At 38.7% G+C, this 21932-nt stretch overlaps 1 protein-coding gene across 2 annotated transcripts; it reads right to left on the reverse strand.

Annotated features, from left to right (window-relative positions):
• Nucleotides 1-421: 421 nt before the first annotated feature.
• On the reverse strand, nucleotides 422-10031 carry LOC7473456 (TNF receptor-associated factor homolog 1b). Of its 2 annotated transcripts, XM_024606401.2 has the most exons (13): nucleotides 9726-10031; nucleotides 8672-8894; nucleotides 7753-7864; nucleotides 6542-6630; nucleotides 6366-6434; nucleotides 6158-6290; nucleotides 5886-6044; nucleotides 5271-5619; nucleotides 4430-4542; nucleotides 3774-3924; nucleotides 2991-3466; nucleotides 2698-2905; nucleotides 422-2028 (listed from the first exon to the last, which is right to left on the reverse strand). In XM_024606401.2, the coding sequence occupies exons 2-13, from the start codon at nucleotides 8847-8849 to the stop codon at nucleotides 637-639; spliced, it is 3429 nt and encodes a 1142-aa protein (XP_024462169.2). In that variant the 5' UTR covers nucleotides 8850-8894; nucleotides 9726-10031; the 3' UTR covers nucleotides 422-636. The 2 variants fall into 2 exon arrangements, with proteins under 2 accessions (XP_024462169.2, XP_024462171.2); XM_024606403.2 differs by lacking the exons at nucleotides 7753-7864; nucleotides 9726-10031 and having other exon boundaries at nucleotides 8672-8806.
• Nucleotides 10032-21932: the final 11901 nt, after the last annotated feature.

The raw sequence follows: 21932 nt of genomic DNA on the forward strand, positions 1-21932 counted from the left end.
ATGGTTTCAAGAAGATTTTCTAGGATGCGATCGTCGTACGTGTCATCCAATTAAAGGCTTTATCTTTATCATCCCAGTGGATTAAACAGTCTCTACAAAGTTCAAACGTTCCATCCTAGATGCTGAGTTGCTCACAACCATTATAAAACATGTCTGGGCTTTTTTGTCTATCCCTTTCTTGCAATGGAGATACTCCACACTGATGATTGCAGGAAAATAGGTCGGTAATGGCATCAATCTCTACATGACCGCAGGATTTTAATACGCGCACCCTCCCAAGTCCCAAGAAACCATAACTCGAATCCCACTCTTAACCATCAGATGAGACTTCATTCATGATTGTGGTTTAGATAAGAGCTGAACCTGTGTTGTGGTTTCTCAATGGATAATTAATGTGGTTTTCAAATCTTAGTCTGTAAAGTTGGGTTATATTCCATCAGATGCTCATTTCAACCATTAATCAAAACCCAGGAAATACATCAAAGCCTCATTATAACTAAAAAGCTGGAGGCAGAGAAGGCAGGAACACTCTTTACAAAATGTTTTCTTATGAAAAGATTACAACCTCACTCCAATTCTGAGACCTAATACATTATTACAACGGGGCAACCACCCACCAACTTGCATGGGATTCTTTCAATGTCCATTTGAAGGCCGAAATACTGTATAGCCATTGACACCGCTTGCCATATTTGAATACTCTGGGTTAAAGTATGGGTAACTATCACCGTCAGCATTCCTCATGTTCATCAAGGAAATATCAGAACCAGATATCTGCCACTGGTTTGGAATCAACCCATCAATATGCCCATTTGCATAAGGCAGTGGGCTAGCTTGTGGAATAAATTCCCTTGGTGTGTCAAAATGGCTTCCAGAAGAGCTATAGCTCCTCTGAAATCCACCATCATGGTAACTCCTGGTCCGCTCGAACCTGCAAGAGCTGCTGGTTGAGGAACCCAAATCACTCGATATACCCATGTCACTTGGAAAAGAAAACTGTCGATTCAATAGGTGTGGACCATTGCTATGGAAGACTCTGCTTGCCTCAGATGCCTTCCCAACAGCATGTTCATCATTAAGCAAATCATTGATAATATCAAGATGTGGGAACTCATCTGTCACCCCACCTGGGGTCTGACACCCAGAAGTACAGGCTGGGAACTCACTGGAGTAGTGCTCCTGTGATCTGCTGCATATAGGATTGTACAAGTCAATTTTTTGTATGCCATTTACCAGGGAAGAAGGGTCACTGCTCATGCTTCTACTAGCATCCCTTTGAGAGCTCTCCATCCATTGGCGTCCATTCTGTAAGACATCCTGAGTTACCATGCCAAAAGGAAAGCCGGATTGGAGAGCGTTTGGGTCTACCCTATCAGAGTTCAAAGGTGGTAAGAACATTGGTGCAGATACCAAAGTAGATGGCTGCACGTGTGCTGATAGGTTCACTCTGGTACTTGGAGAGTTGGTAAGACTGAAACCAGATGAACTAGAACCAACAGCATTACCAATTATGGCATTTCGATAGGACTGAGGAACATAACTACGAGTAGCTGATGAAGGGTCAGGACCCAGCCAGCCAGCTGCACTAACTGAACGAGCAAGTAAAGGAGTTGTTTGGACCAGGGACACAGGAGCAGCAGTTGGCCTTGGACCGGGCACCAGAGGAGCACTGGAGGGCCTCGACATGGCAGGCAATTGTTGCAGAGTTGGTTTGTCAGACTGTTTTGCAGTTGATGCATTCTGGGTCTCGGGTTTGGGAATAGCAGCATTTTTGGGGGAGGTAATTGACGTGGCAGCTTTATCAGCCTGCTGTGAGCAATTTGAAGATGCTTTCTTAACTAGACCAAGATCCACGGTTGCTGAACCCTTGCTTTCTGACTTCAGTGGTACAGTGGATGAGACATTTTTAGGACTTCTTTGAGGGCTTCTGGGAGAAGATGGCACAGCTGCTGTCTTTTCTTTAGGTCTTTCAACATCAACCAGGTCTTTGTCACTCATCTGCTTTTGCATAGAAACAACTTTGTCTTCCTATTTCATAGAAAAGAAATGCCCATCAAGGAATATCCAAGTACAACAGATTATATGTATCCATGAAAATAAAGCAGCATTCAGAAATAGAAAAGCAAAATATTTAACAAATTCAACTCAAATTGAGAGGAAAAGGGGGGATATAAATTCACATGGCGGCAAAACCTTCACGAGTTGCCTTTCAACTTCATTGGAATTAAAAAATGAATGGGAAAATAAAGAAAAGAAGAGTTTCATAGCAAAGACAGCTAAACACTCCTTTGCGTTCATTAATTCCTAAATTCTAAAGAACATATTCTATGCTCCTAAAGGAAAAACAATTCCTCTTCCCAAAACGAGGAAGAGAGAAACAATAATTAAAAAACACAAGGAAAAAAAAATAGGAAGAAGAAAATGGAGGGAAATCAATTTAAAAACACTTGTGCTGTAGGAGCAAGGATGCTAAACAACACGGCAGAGAAGAGCCTTCATACCCAAGAAGCTGACACAACCAGTAAATGTAGCCAACCAGACCGTTAGGCATCAAAAAGGAGGTAATAAATGAGTTGCAGCCCGCAAAAATTGAATTTGAACATTTGATGCTTATTATATTGTTCTACCCTACTTGATAGTTTAAACTCATTAAACGAGTAGAAATTTGAGATCATGGCAAAAGATCAGCAACTTCACCTTTTCTGTCTTAATTACATGCTGTTCAAGCCTCATCATCCTATCCCGCAAATCATGAACAACAGCCTCCAGCTCACAATCACCAGCCTTGCTACTTCTTGTGATATCGCCAAGATCACCAGTATCTGATGCAGGCTCAGAAGGCTGATTATCCATTTCAGTTGTCCAACTCCCATCACGTGCCATCTTACCCCGCTGGTTCTTCCCTCTACAGATAGGAAATGCAAGGTAAATGCCAGATAATCTAGTCCTGATGTGGAAAAGGATATGCAGGCCACTTGTTACCACTTTACCTGCCAGGCGATTTTTCGAATTGATAGTTCGAGTAAGAGTTCCCCTTGTAGGAGCCATTCATTACCACTGAAGGGACTGAATCTGTAGAGCATGTTGAGGAACTATCATCCATTGCATATGTGTTCCTTTTTTCAGTTGTTCCATTTGGCACAGATGACAAGCCACTGACTCCACTGCTACTGGCTTCAGTGGGAGGATGAACTTCTGAGGTGTCAGTATCCCAATTGACAGGACTTGCATCTCTGTCTTCTGAATCAGGCTGGAGCACTTCAGTAACACCATCCACTGAATCAGACAAATCAGATACATCTTCCAGAACCTCAGGTTTTTCCACCACAGGCTTCACCTCCTCCACAACATACTCCTTTTTCTCATTACTAGTATTTGTCTCTTGGTGATTGTCTACCACGGCCACACTAGACCTATCATCTCTCCCTTTATCCTTCCCTTTGCGATTGTTCCGTTTTTGTTTAGCCTGTGATTTATAAGAAGCATCAGCATTCAAACAAATAAACAAACCTTGAAAAAGGTAGGCTGGGGCTTCCTTTTGTTTAAGGGGTTTGGGGTAGGGACTAGTACTTTGAAGATTTTTTCCTCATAAAAGAAAATCTGGCCAAGGCAACATGCATTTTAGATGAGTCTGTCAAAATAACTTTTGAAATTAAAGTTTCAGAATCCCAATTACATCGTGACAAACTAATTTCCTTCCACAATCTGACACTACCTGAATTCAATGAGTTAAGACTGCTAAAGCTAGATTCTTATGAAGAAAAACAAGCCACCTGTTTTTTCTTCAATTTCTTTTCCTTTTCAGTTGCTCCACGTTTAGCCTTCTGCTCACTTTCTGCAAGCCATGCTGCCTCTTCTTCACGAATTAGCTCTTCTTGCCTCTTCAAAGCAACAGCCTCCTGGTAGGAAACTTCAATTTTATGGCTACACATGAAGGATGCAAAAAAATTAGGCCACGCATGGATAACATCAAGTAATACTTGTTGTGCCACAAAGAATCAGAAAATTGCTAGGGCAAGATTAGCAATACTCATTATGCCAACATATTGCATTGGTGTTTACAAATTGGTATTTAATTTCTTCATTTATCAATATTTGCAATGAATTTAATACTTAACAATATGGAGCAGATGATAACATAAAATAATAAAAGAACAGCCCCGAGAAAAAATAAAATGACTACAAAAATATTAAGATTTTAGCAAAGATGCTTGGACTTCTAATAGACCAAAATGGTTGTCTAGATTAAAAAAGCAAGGACTTCTAAAAACAGTGGAAGACTCCAAATAATTGATCAGGTGAAAGAAAAGGTGCAAACAGCAGAAACATGGTTCTAGTGAGGTCTGGAACGGAAGAAATCTCAGAAGGATGAAGAACTAACGACCATTTTAAAAACAAAAACATATTTAATCAAATATCAGTATATTACTTAAAAATATGAGCGAGGACAAATATTTCCACCGTCCTACGACCCAATTCTGTTAGACGCCTTTCATCACGCTCAATGGAATCCTTGTTGAAGTCCTCTCCAGAACTTCCATCCTGAATACAAATGCAAAAAGTTTGTGAGAGATCAGAAGCTTCATTAGTCACAATCCTGAAGAATAAAAGTTATAGATATTGACAACTATCAAGCAAGGGAAAACAGCCAGCATTTCAAGCTCTTCTGAATCTAATCCAGTGTGCATAATAAAATCAACAAGTATATGATATCACCACCACCCCATCACTCCCATCACCATCAACATACAGCCGCTACCATCATTTTTCCGCTGTAATGCCATCGCCGCCAATCTAAACCATTGTGGGTAGAAGATGTTGTATGCCTTAATCTTTTATTCTTGTTCTGTACGTGTGCTATTCCAGAAAATAAAATGTTACTGGAGAGATGCGAGCTGCACTAATTGCAGAAAACCATTTGCTGGAGTGTCAAGAGTAAAATTAGCAAGAACTGCATACTGTTTTCTAACCTATGGTTGAAGCTTAAACACAATAAGCTACACCCAATGCCACCAATAAAGATTCTCTAAGATACAAAGCACATGAAACAATTTGTGAAATAGCCAAAGTCACCATTCAAATGTTTGAGTGCTCCGAGAAGACCTTAAAAGCAATGGCAATATGGACCAGCACTCATTTAAAAACAAGCCACTAAAATGATTAAACTGATTCAAAGTCCCACAGTAATTTTCATACCGACTACCTATAAGCATAACAGAATTCAGAAAAGATTCAAACTTTAGAGAATGGTATCCAGTACCCCAACCCACCTTTGTGCGGTTCTGAGGGCCCTTCTCGTCTTTTGGAGGCAATGGTTCAATGGCTGCCCTTTCAAGTAGCAGCAGCACATCATCCACCAACACAAACATATCTTTTTCAACACGGACAATTGGAGCAGGCATTTCTTCAGCATCCAATAACTTTGCTCTCCCCTTCTTGCTCTTAGATTGGCCTTCAAGAGCCTTCAATCCACTATACAGGGAATCCATTACCAATGTAGATGTGACTTCCTTCTCTATAAAGAAATGCTTGACAACTACTTTCAGAATTACATCTGTTTTCTCCCTAGACATGCGGCGCCGGGTGTTTTGATCCATTCCCAACCAAAAACCACAAAAGCTGCAAGGGTTGCAAACACAATGCTATCACCATGTTAAAACTATACTGACCAGAAATACGAGTAAAATACACCATAATTGCCACCAAAGGGTAGCACAGAAAGGAAAACTGTTAATGAAGGCCATAAATCAATAGTATGATGCAATCTCATAGGGCTACCAAAACACCACAATTTTCATAATATAGCATGTTGTGAAGTTAGGACTATTGACAACCATTCTATTGAAATACATTAAGTAACAAACATTTTCAAAGAGATACAATACCTTGACCACCTATTTTTGTCCTCTATTAACTTCCCAAGTTTACCCCGTCTCTCTTCCACAAAACGCCGACAAATCTGCTCTACATTTGTCAAATATACCCTAACAAGTTCTCTCCTATACTGGCAATCGAGGCAACGAAAAGGCCGATCTGCTTTCTCCCTGCAGATGAAAAGTAAAGTCTCAGAATGGATGATCAGAAATATGAGAAACGCCTACAGAACAATCACTAATAGACATCAATTATATATATAAACCAGTAACTTATCAGACACCTGATGACTTGCACTTGAGCCTTTATAATAAGAGTGTCAGCAGCATCTAAGAACCCATCTGACACTTTAGATAATTCCATAAATTTCTTCCATCCCCAGTCATGCTCTTTCTTCCAGAACCGATGTAACGTATCTGCAAATTTTTCTTTTAGTTAATAATAAATCAATGATTTCGTTACCAACTCCAGCCAATATTTAATCAACTAACCAGAATATTTTGATTTTTTTGGATCTTTATTCACCACAGCAATCGTAAACTGTGCAAAATGACTCCAACCTGGTTCACAAATAAAAGAAAATTACACAACTACAACCACAGAGAAAAAAACAAACAAACAAAGACCAGTAAACTATAACCACAATTTCAAGTCAGTAGCACCAAACCTGGAAGAAGTTTATCATGGTTGGCAACACAAAGAAATAATGAAAGATGATTGCAGACGTCACAACCTTGGGGGTATATTAAAATGTACCTGTCACCATAAGCAAAAGGATTAAATCAATACTGACATGGAAACTTTCCACATCACGCTGATTTTCTCCACGTCAGCAGCATCAATGCAACGAAACTTGAGAAAACCTACATAACTGGAATGTTCATCAAAATCCATGCTCCATAATGTGAAAGTTGGACTCTTTAAAATGAGAAAGTGGATTATATAAATCAGGCAATATGATAATTTTACTTTTTTCTTAATTAAAGTGCATGATGATTTATTTCACTTTTCCTTTATGAAAAGGAAGGAAAAAAAGATTCAAAATATCACCAACTAGTTACACCAAACAGATGGTGAACCAATAAACTCCTTTTGTTCACTTCAAGAAAAAACTTATAGCAGAAGTGTGTATGAAAAACAATGCATTTACCTCTGGATAACAAGTCTTACCAGATAACTAACTTGGTTATGTGCAATAGAACACACAAGTCATCTCATGGACATCTCTCTACCATAAGCACAGGTTAAGAAAAATGATTATGCATGAGGGAGTTATATAACAAATTTAAATAATGGCAGCAACTAAAAAGTGAATGTTTGTGTGCAGAAAAATATCCCTATGATGCAACTATATAATCAACTTTAATAAGATACATTACATGCACAAATATCATGTTGCGCCGCATATTTTAGACTTGTAGAAGTGAGAATTAATGAACCCTATGAATTGAGAAAAAAATCACAATTGTTTCCTCCTTTGTGGAACCCTGCTTTGATTGAGGAGATAAAGAAAGAAAGGGACCAATGTTTGATCCCACAACTCAAGTATAATGGTTTCATGTTCCAATCGAGAGCAAAGTGAAATATTTTTGGTTCTTGAAATGCACAAATTAAGAAAGCTTGCTTCCAAAATAAGCTTGTAGACACGTTAATTTTTTTATTCATAGTGTGTGAGTTTATTCGAGCATTAAGTTAGAAAAACTAAATTTATACTCATAATGTGGGTATAAAGAATAAACTAAAAAAAAATACATATATTGTTTAAATATGTATATGCATGCAGATGATGTACATAAAAAATGACAATGGAGAATCAAACTGTTAGTTAGCTAAAAAAAGCGAGGAACATGTGAAAAAACAATATGCAAAGCCCCATACCATTTGTAGCCGCCAACTTCAAATGCATTACTTCTAAGTTCTCTTTTATTAATCTGTGAGAATTTCTCTATCTTCCATGTATATCTTCCATATAACTCAGAAGGTTTTGGCCCTATAATGGAACAAAATCAGTTAGCAAACAGTTGCCTGGATAACAGCTTATATGAGAGGGATAAGAAACAGAAGTAGCAATCATAATATCTAAGAGGAAGAGTTAAGCATGTACTCTGCAGAAGTGCGCACACTAATCTTAATGGGATAACATCTATTCAGTCAAGTTTTCTTGCAACTATTGATACTGAATTTTGTTAATTTTCAGACTCCCGACTAAGTAAAAAAAAGAAGAAGAAGAAATCAATTTGTTCATTGATGCACTAAATGCTACCACATCCAATTGCAATCATATATGTTAACAAAAGAAACCTAATGTTGCACCTCCTTCCACAAAGTGGCAGGCAATTGATTGCTATATGAAGAACTCAAAAAAAAGTAAGAAGTCAGTGAATGTGACTAAAAATTCATTTTAGTCAAAAAAATCTTACTGGAGGAACCATTGTGTCGTAACACAGAGGGTGGGAGAGAAGGGATTTCATGATTTTGGATAGGAGATTCTTCATGAAATTCTTTTTATTTTTTATCATGTTGGTTTCAAGCTAGTTTTTGCAAGGTAGAAGGCTACAATAGTTCAGTGTGGTAGGTAGAGTTCAACCACCAAACGTAGGAGAATAGAGCCGGTGCATTATTCCTTATATTCCCCACAGCTTTTACACTCTAACTTCCAAACTCAGAGAAACAGAGAGCTACCAAGAGCATTACTGCGCTAACTGAAAAAAAATATATATACCAACCAAAACAGAAAACCAAAGAAGAATAAGAGAAAATACAGATACAATAAATCATATGGAGAACCAATGCATACCTCCATCATCGTCATCATCAGTGTCCCAATAAGGTGGTGAAGTTGATGGGGTTCCATTTTCCACCTGCTCAGAGGATCGCCATTCCGCCAACGCTTCACCTGACTGGCAACGCAGTCCACTTGAAATCCCCTCCGTAGACCTTCCAACTCCAGCTTCCTCACTCACAATCCCAGCCATTTCCCACTACAAAACTCCTCCCCAACAATCCTTCAACTCCCCTCACTGCATACAAGAAAACCAATAAGAAAAAACAGAAATGTAGCCCCCCAAACAGAAAATTTTTGGCCAACAATAGACACACCAGTTAAGTCTTCAAAACTACAAACATTAAAAAGACCACTCATAGTAGTTACAGATACCAAAAAAAATCACCCAAAATATGTACAAAAGATATTGCAAAACGTATAGATTTTGAGAAAGGAAAAACATACTAAGGTTGTTGACAACTCTTAAGAAACTTACAATTAAAAAAAAATGAAAATTAAATTCTGCATCAATTGGGGCCTCATGAAATACAAACCTACACTCATTCGATATCTGTTAAGCAAAATATTTACAATTCCCAAACACCACCACTGAAAGATTATTTAGCTTATTTTTAAATTTTCAATAATAAGAAAAACATCAATAAACACATTCATAACAACGAAGTATTTTTCTTCTTCTTTTTTTCTAATCAAATTCCATCGTCGATTATATTGGAAATCAACCAAAACCCATATTTATAATCTTCGAACTCAAAAACCCGTCATCAAGAAATTACAATCAGCGATAAACCCTAGTCTCTTTCGGTCAAAAATCAATCAACTGCAGCTCAATAACAATCGAAAAGATTATGAAAAAAATCAAAACCCAGGTTAATAAAAGTAAAACTATCTCAGAAAAACCAATTGCATGAAACACACGCCAATTAAGAGAATTTAGAATCTGAGGCCGGAAAATAAAGATCGAATTCAAGATTCCCAAATAAACCCCGATCAAAAAAGAAGGTGAAAACCCGATTGAATATGGAGAATTGAAAACGACACCGTATAGATCGATGTCGATACAAACCTGAGCTTTGACAAATGGGGTTATAGGCAAAGCTATATGAGATTCTAGAGAGAGAGAGATAGAAAGAGAGAAAGAGGTTCAAAGGAGCAGCAAAACAAAGAAGGAAGAAACCAAAGGCGGAGCCCGTAAAAAAAAATATGTAATTTTTTTTATGCAACTAATACTGCTATTATTACTATTAATTTTTGTTTTTTCATTTTTTATAAGTAATTTGTTTTTTTTTTTCCTTCTTATTTGGGTAGACTATTTACTGGAGTGTGAGCTGTGAGGAGGTTTTTGGGTTTTGGATTTCGCCCTGGCGCCTTCTCTCCTCTTTTATCTCTCTTAAAATAAAAAATTAAGAAAGAGTAGTCAAATTGGATAAATATAAAAAAGAAAATAAAGAAATTAAAAGAAAGAAGAAGAGGGTGGTGTTTGTGGGCAAAAGAAGTCTGTGGATGGTAGAACATAGCAAGAGGGGGTCGTTATTTATGGTTTAAAAAGAAAAAATTATAGTTAGTGATGCTTTCGATCATCAAATAGTTAATTTTTATGTTAAATTATTTTATATAATAAAAAAATAAAAATTAAACTTTTTTTTACCATGAAAAAACCTTAAAAGAATATATAAATTTACGAAGATTTTTTATTTCAAACTGATTTTAAATTTTAGAGTGAACTGATTTTAAATTTTAGAGTGACTTTATGTGTGTTTGGAGATTATAAATTGATTTATCAAAATTTCTAATATATATCAAAAAAAAATGGAAATAGTAACTTGTAATGGACAAAAATACGTAACAAACCCAAATTGATAATTAAATGGAATAAGAGATTTAAGAGATTAGAGATAAAGCAAAGGTGAAAAGGACTTAATAATTAAATTTTAATAGATCAATTTGTTTTAATCATGGGCTAAATTAAATTAAATTTAATTAATTTGGGTCCAATTAAAGGATTTAATTAAGTGCAAGGACTTAATTATATTATAAAATGGTCAAATTAATTTTATTAGGGGCTTAATTGGTGACAAATTAAGTTTGGGAGCCTAATTTGAGCTTAATTGAGAAAATTAGAATTTTAGAAAACCAAATTTAATTTTTACCAAATTAATTGACTAAAATCAGGGTAAAATCGCAAGAAAATCAAAGTTTTAGAGTCAATTAAGGGTTAAATTGAAGAATTTGTAGCCAATGACCAATCTGCAAAAGACGTTGAACTATAAGGACCTAATTGATTGAAATCAGGGGTGAAATTGAAAGTTTAATGATCAATTGAGTGTCAAATTGCATAAATTCCAAATAAGGACCAAAGAGAAAAATGCATGTAAATCCGGGGCTGAAATTGAAGTTTTTCTAGGGACGTAATTACATAAAATTAAAAGTTTGAAGACAATATGGAGTGTAATTAACACGTTAAAAGTTGAACGCATTCAAAATATCTTTGAAAATTTAAATTCTTCTGAGATGACGTTGAAAATGCTAAAAACGATGCAAATATATCAAAAATGCATTTTTTTGGGTTTTCATTATTTTTTTGCTATTTTTGGTTTTTCCTGAAAATTTATAAAAAACTGGGTAGCAACATGTGTCATGCAAGATTGACGTTTGCTTTCCAAAGCAATGATACATGAAACGCATTATGTATCCTGGCTAAATGTGCATGCAACATTAATCGATAAGATCTAGCCCGGTCTTCCCAATAACCTCAAATGACCCGATATATGCGGGTGTTAATTTACCCCTCATTCCAAATTGGATCATGTTCTTCCAATGTACAACATTTAAAAATACATAACCCCAACTTGAAATTCCAAATGTCTTCTCCAATTATTGGCATAATTTTTTTATCGGTCTTGGGCTTTCTTTATCCTTTCCTTACTCCAGCAAATAAGAATTCAACAAAGTTCCAAGCTCAGCAAGACTCGAGTGAATGCTAAACCTAGTTAGGTTTCAACAAGAAATAATCCAGCAAGACTTCGGCAAATAAGAACCCTGGAAGATTCTGAACCTAGCAAAGCTCAAGTTGATTTCAAACCCAACAAGGTTTAGCAAAAAAAAAAGTACAACAAGACTCTAGTGAAAAAGAACTCAGTTGTCGCACCTGACATCGCGATAATTTTTTTTTAAAAAAAGAGGGAAACGAATAGGGTTTCTAGCATCTTATTGCCTAATAAGAAAATGTCTTGTTTATGGAGTCGCCACTTAGTATTATGTTTACTAGAAACTCTAACTAGTTTTTAGAGATTTTGTGGCAAGGAATTGGCTACGCTATAGGAAAGATACAATCACTCATAAAGCGTCCTACTTTAGATAGGTTGCATTGCTCGTTTTATCTTAAAATGTCTTGTTTATGGAGTCGTTACTTAGTATTATGTTTACTAGAAACTCTAACCAGTTTTTAGAGATTTTGTGGCAAGGAATTGGCTACGCTATAGGAAAGATACAATCACCCATAAAGCGTCCTACTTTAGATAGGTTGCATTGCTCGTTTTATCTTAAATTGTTAGGGGTTGTTGTGCTATGTTATCAATGATTTCTTTATAATATTTATGACTCTGACGTTAGTAAATATTGAGGTTGATATTTCTGACTTTGATGTAAGTAAATACTGAGGTTAATATTTCTGACTCTAGCGTCAATAAATACCGAGGTTAATACTCGCCATAAATCCACTTACTTCAAACACTTATGTATTAAGTTTTAAAATGGTTATTAAACTCGTAAGAGTGACAAAAATAGGCTTTGGATTCTTTTAAAGGAATGAGTTTTTGGTATTTTTTATATAAATCTGATGAATTATTTTTTTAAGTCAAGCTTTTAATAGGCTTGATAAATTTATTATCAAGTCTAAAAATACACGCAAAAACAATACATTCTTTTTTTATGGCAAAACACAAACAATTTTTATGCTAAATCATGCAAAAGTGATTTTTTTATTTGGTTTTTGTTTTATGATTAACAATGTTCTATGGTTTTTTTTTTCTTGTTTTTTTTTCTGTTATTTGTTCCAACAGTACTAAAAATTAAAATTCATGTAACACACCCATTTTTTTTTAATTTACTCACACGTACTTCCAATTACACACTTACAATTTACATAACAAGCAAACACATGAACACCAAATCAAGAAAATAAAATCATTCTAAACTCCCAGAATCCACCTTCGAAGACGGATTAAGCTGCCAGAATCAACAAAAAGGGCTGCTGGAACAGTTGTTGCATACTGTTGCGCGTGGATGACACGCACGGCCGTGGGCGGCGGCGGGCGAGGAAGAGCGCCAGCAACTTGGGCGACGAGTGACCCACTTGATCGTTCAGCCCTTGCTCTCTTCTATACAATAGTGCTGGCGGTGTCACTAATTGTAACCTGAAAATAGAGAAACAATCACAAGAAATCTCGGGTTTTTCTTCTTTTATTTTCATCTTCTTCCTCTCTCTGATGGTTGCTGTTACAGTGACCATAGGTGGCTTTCCTGCTGTGGTCTAGACTGAAGGGTGATGACGAGTTATGCTTCGGGTTATTGGGTTTCGGCTGGTTGGTTTTCTGGTGTTGGCCGTGTGAGAGGAGCTGTAGTGTTGCAGGCGGTTGGAGGCTGAAGAAGCAGGGGAGAATGGCTGATGCTGGTGGTGATGAGGGGGCTGTAGGTGGTGGCTTTTATGGTTTACTGTGCTCTTGGATATCATATCTACCAACCTGGCAGAGACTTCGTCCAAAGACTCTTTTAGTCCATCCCCGATATTTCTGATCCCGTAAATGGAGAGAGGATCAGACGCCTCTGACGTGGAGGTAGAGATCTCTTTGTAAGTCTTGGCAAGGAGATAAACCAGGGCGGGACATTTCTTAGTTTGCAAATTTGAAAAATAACCCGGATCGAACACTCTAGAGTACCTAAAGTACGTTTTTCGGTTAGGAAGCTTTTCATGCCTTAAAACATCTTCTATGGTCAAAACAGCTTGACGTGTCAGACGGCATTTCAGCTCAGACAATAAAGTGCTCATGTCACACATGGTCGATTTTTGGATATCCATGGTCAGCTGGTATCCTTTCATTCCCATGTAAGAGAATACTTGACCAGCCAAGTAGTCTAGCATGCTTGAGTTGCGACGATCCATGTTTCCTTCGTTCTCATTATATGCCACCCACATGACCCAGGTGTTTACTAGCGGTGGATCCCTCCCTAGCGCTTCTCTCAGGGAAGTGGCAAACTCATCCGTTAACCCCAGGTTCACCAAGATGTCACTACCATCATCATACCAACCTTGATATCTAGCTTTGAAGTTTTCTATGGACCTTAGAAAACTCTCTGGCGTCTTGATAGCTAATCTCAGAAGATGGGCAGCAAATAGCAGTATGCACAGGCTGACATATCCCTTTTCCTGTTGTCTTCACCCTCATCATCACCCTTAACATCTAAGTTTTCAAGGAGGACATTAGCTATGCTGGATGTTGCTTTCTTCTTATTCTTCTTCTTTTCTCTTTCCTTGCTCATGGCAAGCAACTCAGCTTCAGCTTCCGCAAGTTCATCATCTTGATTATTCTCAGTATCAATTTTTGCTTCCATGCTCTGAGTCCCATAACCATCAGGAGGTGGAGTCAAAAGGTGAGCGTCAACATCTCCGCCTGGGAGAGGAAGTGATATAGCTAAGAGGAGGATTTTGTAGAGGAGATCTCTAGACACCTTATCATTCCTAATTTCCATCAGCAAAGCAGACCCTACTATCATGGATTGAGCACTGTCTAATTGCTTCACATTATAGGTGTTGATTTTTGACAATTCCGAATCTGACCATGTTTTCGGTAACAAATTCCCAGATGCAATTACTACTCCGGCTAAGTGACCATACCGTCTGTTTAATTCCATCTCAGCTTCAGCTGATCTAGCCATTGGTTGAGATGCTTGTGCCTGGGGCTTATTTATCTGAATCCCTTTACCTTTTGCTGCGGCAGCTTCCATATATAGCACTCTTAGCCTTTTCTTGATGTAACATTTTTGCCCTGGCTAAAAGGATATCCCTGGCTGCTTTGTTTTCCATGTATGGAAGTGTGTCGGATGTTGGTGACGCTGCTGTGCTGGAATGCGTCAGGGCTACTCACGGGGGCTGAGGGATGATGAGCTGGTGGTGCTCACGATGGCGGTGCAGAGGAGAAACCACCGCTGCTGGATGTTGAAGAGTGTTACTATCAATGGGTAAGCCCACGGTGGCTGGCGGCTGGAGTTTGTGGTGCTGGCCGTGGGGGTAGTGGCTGTCGCTGGTGTGTTAAAGGAAAGATACAGCTAATCATAGTTTCCCTATTGTATACAATCACTGAGATTTCCTTGTTAGAATAGGTTTCCTACTTAGACTAGAATTGTCACCCTGTATAAATATTGTAACCTACGGCCTCCTGTTTAATTCAATTTAGCAATACAAAGCAGCAGTATTTTCACATTCTTTCATGGTATCAGAGCACCCACATTGGTGATTCTGCCCACACACCTTCCGCCACAACAAAACAACCAAACAAAACAGAGCACCCACATTGGTGACTCTGTACACATACTGCCTCCACCATCACAAGTAAAATATCAACACAGATAAGCAAGCATGAGCGACAACATAGCTGACCCACTTACCCTACATCATTCAGATTCACCCGGACTTGTTCTTGTTTCCAAACCCCTTGAAGGACATAATTATGGACAATGGAGCCGATCAATGCGCATTGCTTTGAGTGCCAAGAATAAACTAGGATTCATCGATGGAACCATCAAACCCCCAGCAAACACTGATGCTAGATCTGCTATTTGGCAGAGATGCAACGATATGGTGTTGTCATGGATTCTACATTCACTAAACTCCGACATCGCAAGCAGCGTACTTTACTGCACCAGTGCGTTCATGGTGTGGAACGATCTTAAAGATCGATTCTCACAAAGCAACGATTCCAGAATTTACCAAATTCGCCAAGAAATCGCCGAACATCGACAAGGGGACCTTACGATCTCAGAGTATTACACCAAACTCAAAGCCCTATGGGATGAATTAGATTCCTACCATGAACCTATCATTTGCACTTGTGACAGTTCAAAAGCATATGCCTGCAGAGAAGAAAAGGAGAGAGTTATGCAACTGTTGATGGGTCTTAATGAACCCTATTCCACCATGCGCGGCTCGATTCTGATGATGTCGCCGATCCCTGACACACGTCGCGTCCATGGCTTAATCCTCCAACACGAGCGACAGATGGATGTAGCAAATCGACAGATCACATCCCATGCCATGCAAATCAGTCGCTCCATCAAGGGCGGCACAAGACCCGGCAACTCAATGGGCACGAGACCACCTGGTGCTGGTTATGGGGATGGCAAGCACAGCTCTCACCTAAGAAAATCTTTAAGTTGTTCTTATTGCCATGGAGATACCCACACAGTGGACAAATGTTATTTTCTTAATGGTTTTCCTGTGGGCCACAGGCTACATGGAAAAAATATCAAGCCAAAAAATCAAAGACCCGCAGCTTACAGTACTGCAAAGGAGACCATCCCATTACATGACAACAAACCCAACGAGAGCCCGACCTTCACCACCGAAGAATACAATCAACTGATTGCCCTTTTGCATAACCAAACCGGTAATTTTCCACTTGCGAACGCAACAGGTATTGTTACACCTACCTGCAACTTTTCACAGCATGACTCACATTCAAATATACATTGGATAATGGACAGTGGAGCCTCTGACCATATTTCATGTTCAGCACCGACACACAATATCATCAATACTCAACATGATTTTGTCAGTTTACCTAATGGAGGCAAAGCAACAATTGCCAATATTGGGTCAATTAAATTATCTGAGGACTTAAAACTTGACGGTGTCCTTCATGTGCCACACTTCAACGTGAATTTATTATCTGTGAGCAAATTGACACGAGGATTAAAGTGCACTGTGATTTTCTTTGATAAATTTTGTATTGTGCAGGACGTGAACACGGGGAGGACGATTGGCCTGGGCAAGCAATTTAATGGACTTTACTACCTCAAAGCCACCCAAAACCCACGCCTAGCTCACCACGTCCACCATACCTCTCACCTTTGGCATCAACGTTTGGGGCACCCTTCCACCGCACCTATGCAATTCCTTTCAAATAAAATTCCAGAAATTATGTGTAATCCAAATCATATTTGCAATATCTGTCCTTTAGCAAAACAAACTCGTTTATTTTTTTCTCCATCTACTTCAAAATCATCCAACGCACCTTTCGATTTAATTCATTGCGATATTTGGGGACCACACCAACTTCCCACTCAAACTGGTGCCCGATATTTTCTCACTATTGTGGATGATTTTACCCGATTTACATGGATTCATCTTTTAAAATTTAAATCTGAAACACAAGACATAATCAAATCTTTTTTCTCTTGGGTCCAAACACAATTTGACATTCCCATCAAAACCTTCCGGTCCGATAATGGGAGTGAATTTCTATCCCTCCAATCCTTTTTTCACCACAAAGGGACTTCTTTCCAACACTCATGCCCATACACACCCCAACAAAATGGCATCGTCGAACGGAAACATCGCCACCTTTTGAATGTCGGTAGGGCACTCCGTTTCCAAGCACACATTCCCTTACGTTTTTGGGGGGAAAGCATACAAACTGCATGCTACCTCATAAATCGCCTTCCCACACCCTTACTCCACCACAAAACACCGTATGAACTTTTACATCATACCTCCCCTGATTATTCTCATTTACGGGTTTTTGGTTGTTTGTGTTACGCAACCAATCTTCTCCCTAAACACAAGTTTGATGCCCGGGCCCGTCGATGTGTGTTTTTTGGTTACCCCTTTGGTCAAAAAGGTTATCGCTTATATGATCTTGATACACAGAAATTTTTTTCCTCTCGAGATGTGGTTTTTCATGAACATTCATTCCCTTTTTCCATATCCCCATCTGATTATTCAGATGACTCACCTACCCTACCCAACACACCCCATGACTCCATACTTCTACCCGAACCCGAGTCACCTCCAGACACCACATCTTCCCCTCCCCCACACCATTCCCCTGTTCCTCTAGACACCGACCCATCTCCTTCCCCTGCTACCCAGTCCCCCTCACAAACACTAACCATCCCAGCCCCACCTCTCCGCCGCTCCACACGCCCCACCAAACCACCTCCCCACTTTCAAGATTACCAAGCTCACCACGCAGCCTTGCTTGCTCCTGGCGCTCCTCCCCCGATCACGCCCGGCACCCGCTACCCCATCACTAGGTATGTCTCCTACTCTCATTTTTCTACTCCTCATACCAATTTTGTCAACAATATCTCTCAGTTTGTTGACCCTAACACATATGAGGAGGCCCGCCATCACCCTCACTGGGTTGCGGCCATGAACTCTGAAATCCATGCTCTGGAGGAGAACCACACTTGGTCCTTGGTACCCTTACCTACCGGTCATCGCCCCATTGGCTGCAAATGGGTTTTCAAAACCAAATATCGGTCTGACGGTTCCATTGAGAGGCACAAAGCCCGACTGGTCGCTAAGGGTTTCAACCAACGGGAGGGCATCGACTATACTGAAACCTTTGCCCCTGTTGCCAAACTTATTACTGTCCGCTGCCTTCTCACCATTGCCTCTGTCTCTAATTGGCCGCTTCATCAAATGGATGTACACAATGCCTTCCTCCATGGCGACCTCCATGAAGAAGTCTACATGCTTCCACCACCAGGGTATCGCCGACAGGGGGAGCACACGGTGTGTCGTCTCCACAAATCCTTATACGGCCTTAAACAGGCGTCTCGCAGCTGGTTTCGTAAGTTTTCCTCTGCTATACAGAATATTGGCTTCCTTCAATCCAAAGCAGACTATTCTATGTTTACACATAAACGTGGACAGTCCTTCACAGTTATATTGTTATACGTTGATGATATGATACTCACTGGAAATGATGATGCTGCCATCCGCGATCTCAAACATTTCCTCGGCAACTGTTTCAAAATCAAAGACCTTGGACCTTTAAAATACTTCCTTGGGGTTGAAATAGCACGGTCCAAATCTGGGATTTCCTTCTGTCAACGAAAGTATACATTAGACATCCTAGAAGATGCGGGCTTACTTGGTGCCAAACCTGAAAAAATTCCTATGGAAGCCAACCTTGCCCTCATGCCTACAGGGAGTGACCCCCTTAAAGATCCCACCAGTTACCGAAGACTCATTGGAAGATTAATCTATCTCACTATAACAAGACCAGAAATCACATATGCTGTAAATACACTCAGTCAGTTCATGCATGAGCCTCAGAAGCATCATTTTGCCACAGCACGCCGGCTCCTCCACTATCTGAAAGGAGCCCCTGGCCAAGGGTTATTATTCCCCTCAAACGGACCACTACACCTAACTGCATATTGTGATGCAGACTGGGCACGATGCCCTTTCACCAGACGCTCAGTCACTGGTTATTGTATTTTTCTTGGCAGGTCACTCATATCATGGAAGAGCAAGAAGCAGGTTACTGTTTCAAGGTCCTCCGCAGAAGCCGAGTATCGTTCCATGGCAGCCACCACTTGTGAACTCACTTGGCTGCGATACCTCCTAAATGATCTCCAAGTGCGGCACAATCAACCTGCCACCTTGTTTTGTGACAACCAGGCAGCACTCTACATTGCAGCCAATCCAGTTTATCATGAACGGACCAAACACATTGAATTAGATTGTCATACTGTTCGTGAGAAAATTCACAATGGAGAAATCCGGACAGCTCACGTGCAAACAAAACACCAAGTTGCCGATATCTTCACCAAACCACTGCCTGCACCATTGTTCCAGTCTCATCTTCACAAGTTGGGTGTAATTGACATTCACACTCCAACTTGAGGGGGAGTGTTAAAGGAAAGATACAGCTAATCATAGTTTCCCTATTGTATACAATCACTGAGATTTCCTTGTTAGAATAGGTTTCCTACTTAGACTAGAATTGTCACCCTGTATAAATATTGTAACCTACGGCCTCCTGTTTAATTCAATTTAGCAATACAAAGCAGCAGTATTTTCACATTCTTTCATGGTGGAGGAGGCTACGGCGGAGATGGGTAAAGGAGCAGCTGCTGTTTTGGAAACGAAGGTGGTTGCTGTTGGGTTTGTTTGTGTTAAAGGATCGATGATGGAGAAACAGGGGAGAGGAGGCTGAAAGGGTGTTGGTTGCCGCTGGGCAGAGCTGGAGCCGAGAGAAGGATTGGCGTGGTGGTTGCTGCTGGTTCAGTGGTGGAGGAGAAATGGGTGAGGGCTGGTTTGTTCAAACGGGTATTAGGTGGAGAGGGAAGCCATGGGTTGAAAGTTTTGTTCCTGGGTATTTTGGCCAGTCTAGTAAAATTACAATGAAGGCTCCCCCCATTGTTTTCTCGAGCTCCCCCTTTATGCTACCTGTAAATCATAACAATGTTGAGTGACCAACAATGTTGTCTGTCAATTTTTGCCCCCCTATGCAACAATGAGCAGACAATATGTAGTGTATTTTTTATTATTATTATTTACCTTTTATTTTAGAAAAAGATTATAAACACAAAAGAAAAGCAAAAGCCAAAGCGAAAGCGAAAGCGAAAGCAAATTACAAAATGGTGGCCATTGGACGCGTTATTTTTTTTTGAGAATTTTATATTTTTAAAAATATTTAGAAAATTAAAAGTCAAAATTAGAGTACAATAGTTGCTCGACTCTTTACAATTTACAATGCTTATGGTGCAATATTTTTTTGAAAGAAAAGCAAAAGCAAAAGCATAGAAAATTACAAAAATGGTGGCTATTGGTTGCGTTAAAAATATATATTTTTAGAATTTTATATTTTTTTAATTTTTTATATTTTTAAAAATATTTAAAAAATTAAAAGTCAAAATTAGAATACAATAGTGCTCGACTCTTTACAATTTACAATGCTTATGGTGCAATATTTTTTTGAGAAAAACTTAGTAAGCTTGTAAAGAAAAATATAATATTTACAAAAAAAACTCAAAATTTTTTTAAATGATTTAATTGTTTCAGGCAACCTGTTCATAGGTAAAAAATATAAAGATTTTTCTATATGGTTAAATTGTTCTAGATGACCTGCTTGTTGGTAAAAAATACAAAGATTTTTCAGGTTGATCTAATTCTTATAGGCGACTTGTCCAAGTGAAAAATACAATGATTTTTAGGGTTGCTCTAATTTTCATTGGTGACCTGTCCAGGTAAAAAATATAAATTTTTTTCAGAATGATCTAACTCTCATGAGCGACCTACCCAACTATGAAAAACACATAGATTTTTCAAAATGATCAAACTCTTATAGGTGACCTACAAAAATGTGGTGACCTTTTAAGAAAAAAATTTGGAAAATAACAAGGTTTCTGGCATCCTATTTTTTAAAGGAAAAAAGTCTTATTTATTGAGTTGTCATCTAGTATTATGATCACTAGAAACCCTAACTGGTCTTTAAAGATTATATGTCAATAGACTAATTACGCTACTCATTTAAAGTTTTGAGGATTAACACGGGATACAAATGTGATACAAGATCTTTAAAGTTTTTTAATATTACTCATTTTAATTATTAACTTGATTCGGCTTCACAGTAACTGCTCTTGTGAATTCATGCTAATAAACCATTTTTTTTAAATAGACCAACACATGTGAATTGAAGGGAAAACAACACATAATTTTTTTTTCTTTAAAGGAATGCGAGGGAGAAGGTTGAAAGTTTTGTTCCTGGGTATTTTGGCCAGTCTAGTAAAATTACAATGAAGGCTCCCCCCATTGTTTTCTCGAGCTCCCCCTTTATGCTATCCTGTGAATCATAACAATGTTTTTCTTTTATTAACGTAGGTGTCCGGGCCAGCTTGCACGCACCTTAACTAATCCCACGGACCCTGAAGTTAATGACCATGTAAATCTCTAGTGGCTATCATATTAGCAACCACAAAGCTCAAACTTAAGACCACAGAGAAAGCAAACCCCTTAATCTTAAGCTCATACCACTGGACCACTTACTAGATGGTTGAATCATAACAATATTGAGTGGCCAGCAATGTTGTCTGTCAATTTTTGCCCCCTCTGCAATAATGAACGGACAATATTTAATACACTTTATTTATTATTATTATTATTATTTACCTTTTATTTTAGAAAAAGATTATAAACACAAAAGCAAAAGCAAAAGCAAAAGGTAAGATGTACAAAATTACAAAATGGTTGTTATTGGTCGTG

This window comes from Populus trichocarpa, chromosome 8 (assembly GCF_000002775.5).
Source record: "Populus trichocarpa isolate Nisqually-1 chromosome 8, P.trichocarpa_v4.1, whole genome shotgun sequence".
Lineage (NCBI taxonomy): Eukaryota > Viridiplantae > Streptophyta > Magnoliopsida > Malpighiales > Salicaceae > Populus > Populus trichocarpa.

What these genes read in the sequence shown, in the direction of transcription:
- LOC7473456 (XM_024606401.2), bottom strand. Translation starts at nt 8,849, where the DNA reads ATGGCTGGGATTGTGAGTGAGGAAGCTGGAGTTGGAAGGTCTACGGAG. An exon ending in GACAAAAATAGGTGGTCAAG is followed by an intron (nt 5,620 to 5,885) that starts GTATTGTATCTC and finishes CAACCCTTGCAG; the next exon opens with CTTTTGTGGTTTTTGGTTGG. An exon ending in GTCCTCGCTCATATTTTTAA is followed by an intron (nt 3,925 to 4,429) that starts GTAATATACTGA and finishes CTTCATGTGTAG; the next exon opens with CCATAAAATTGAAGTTTCCT.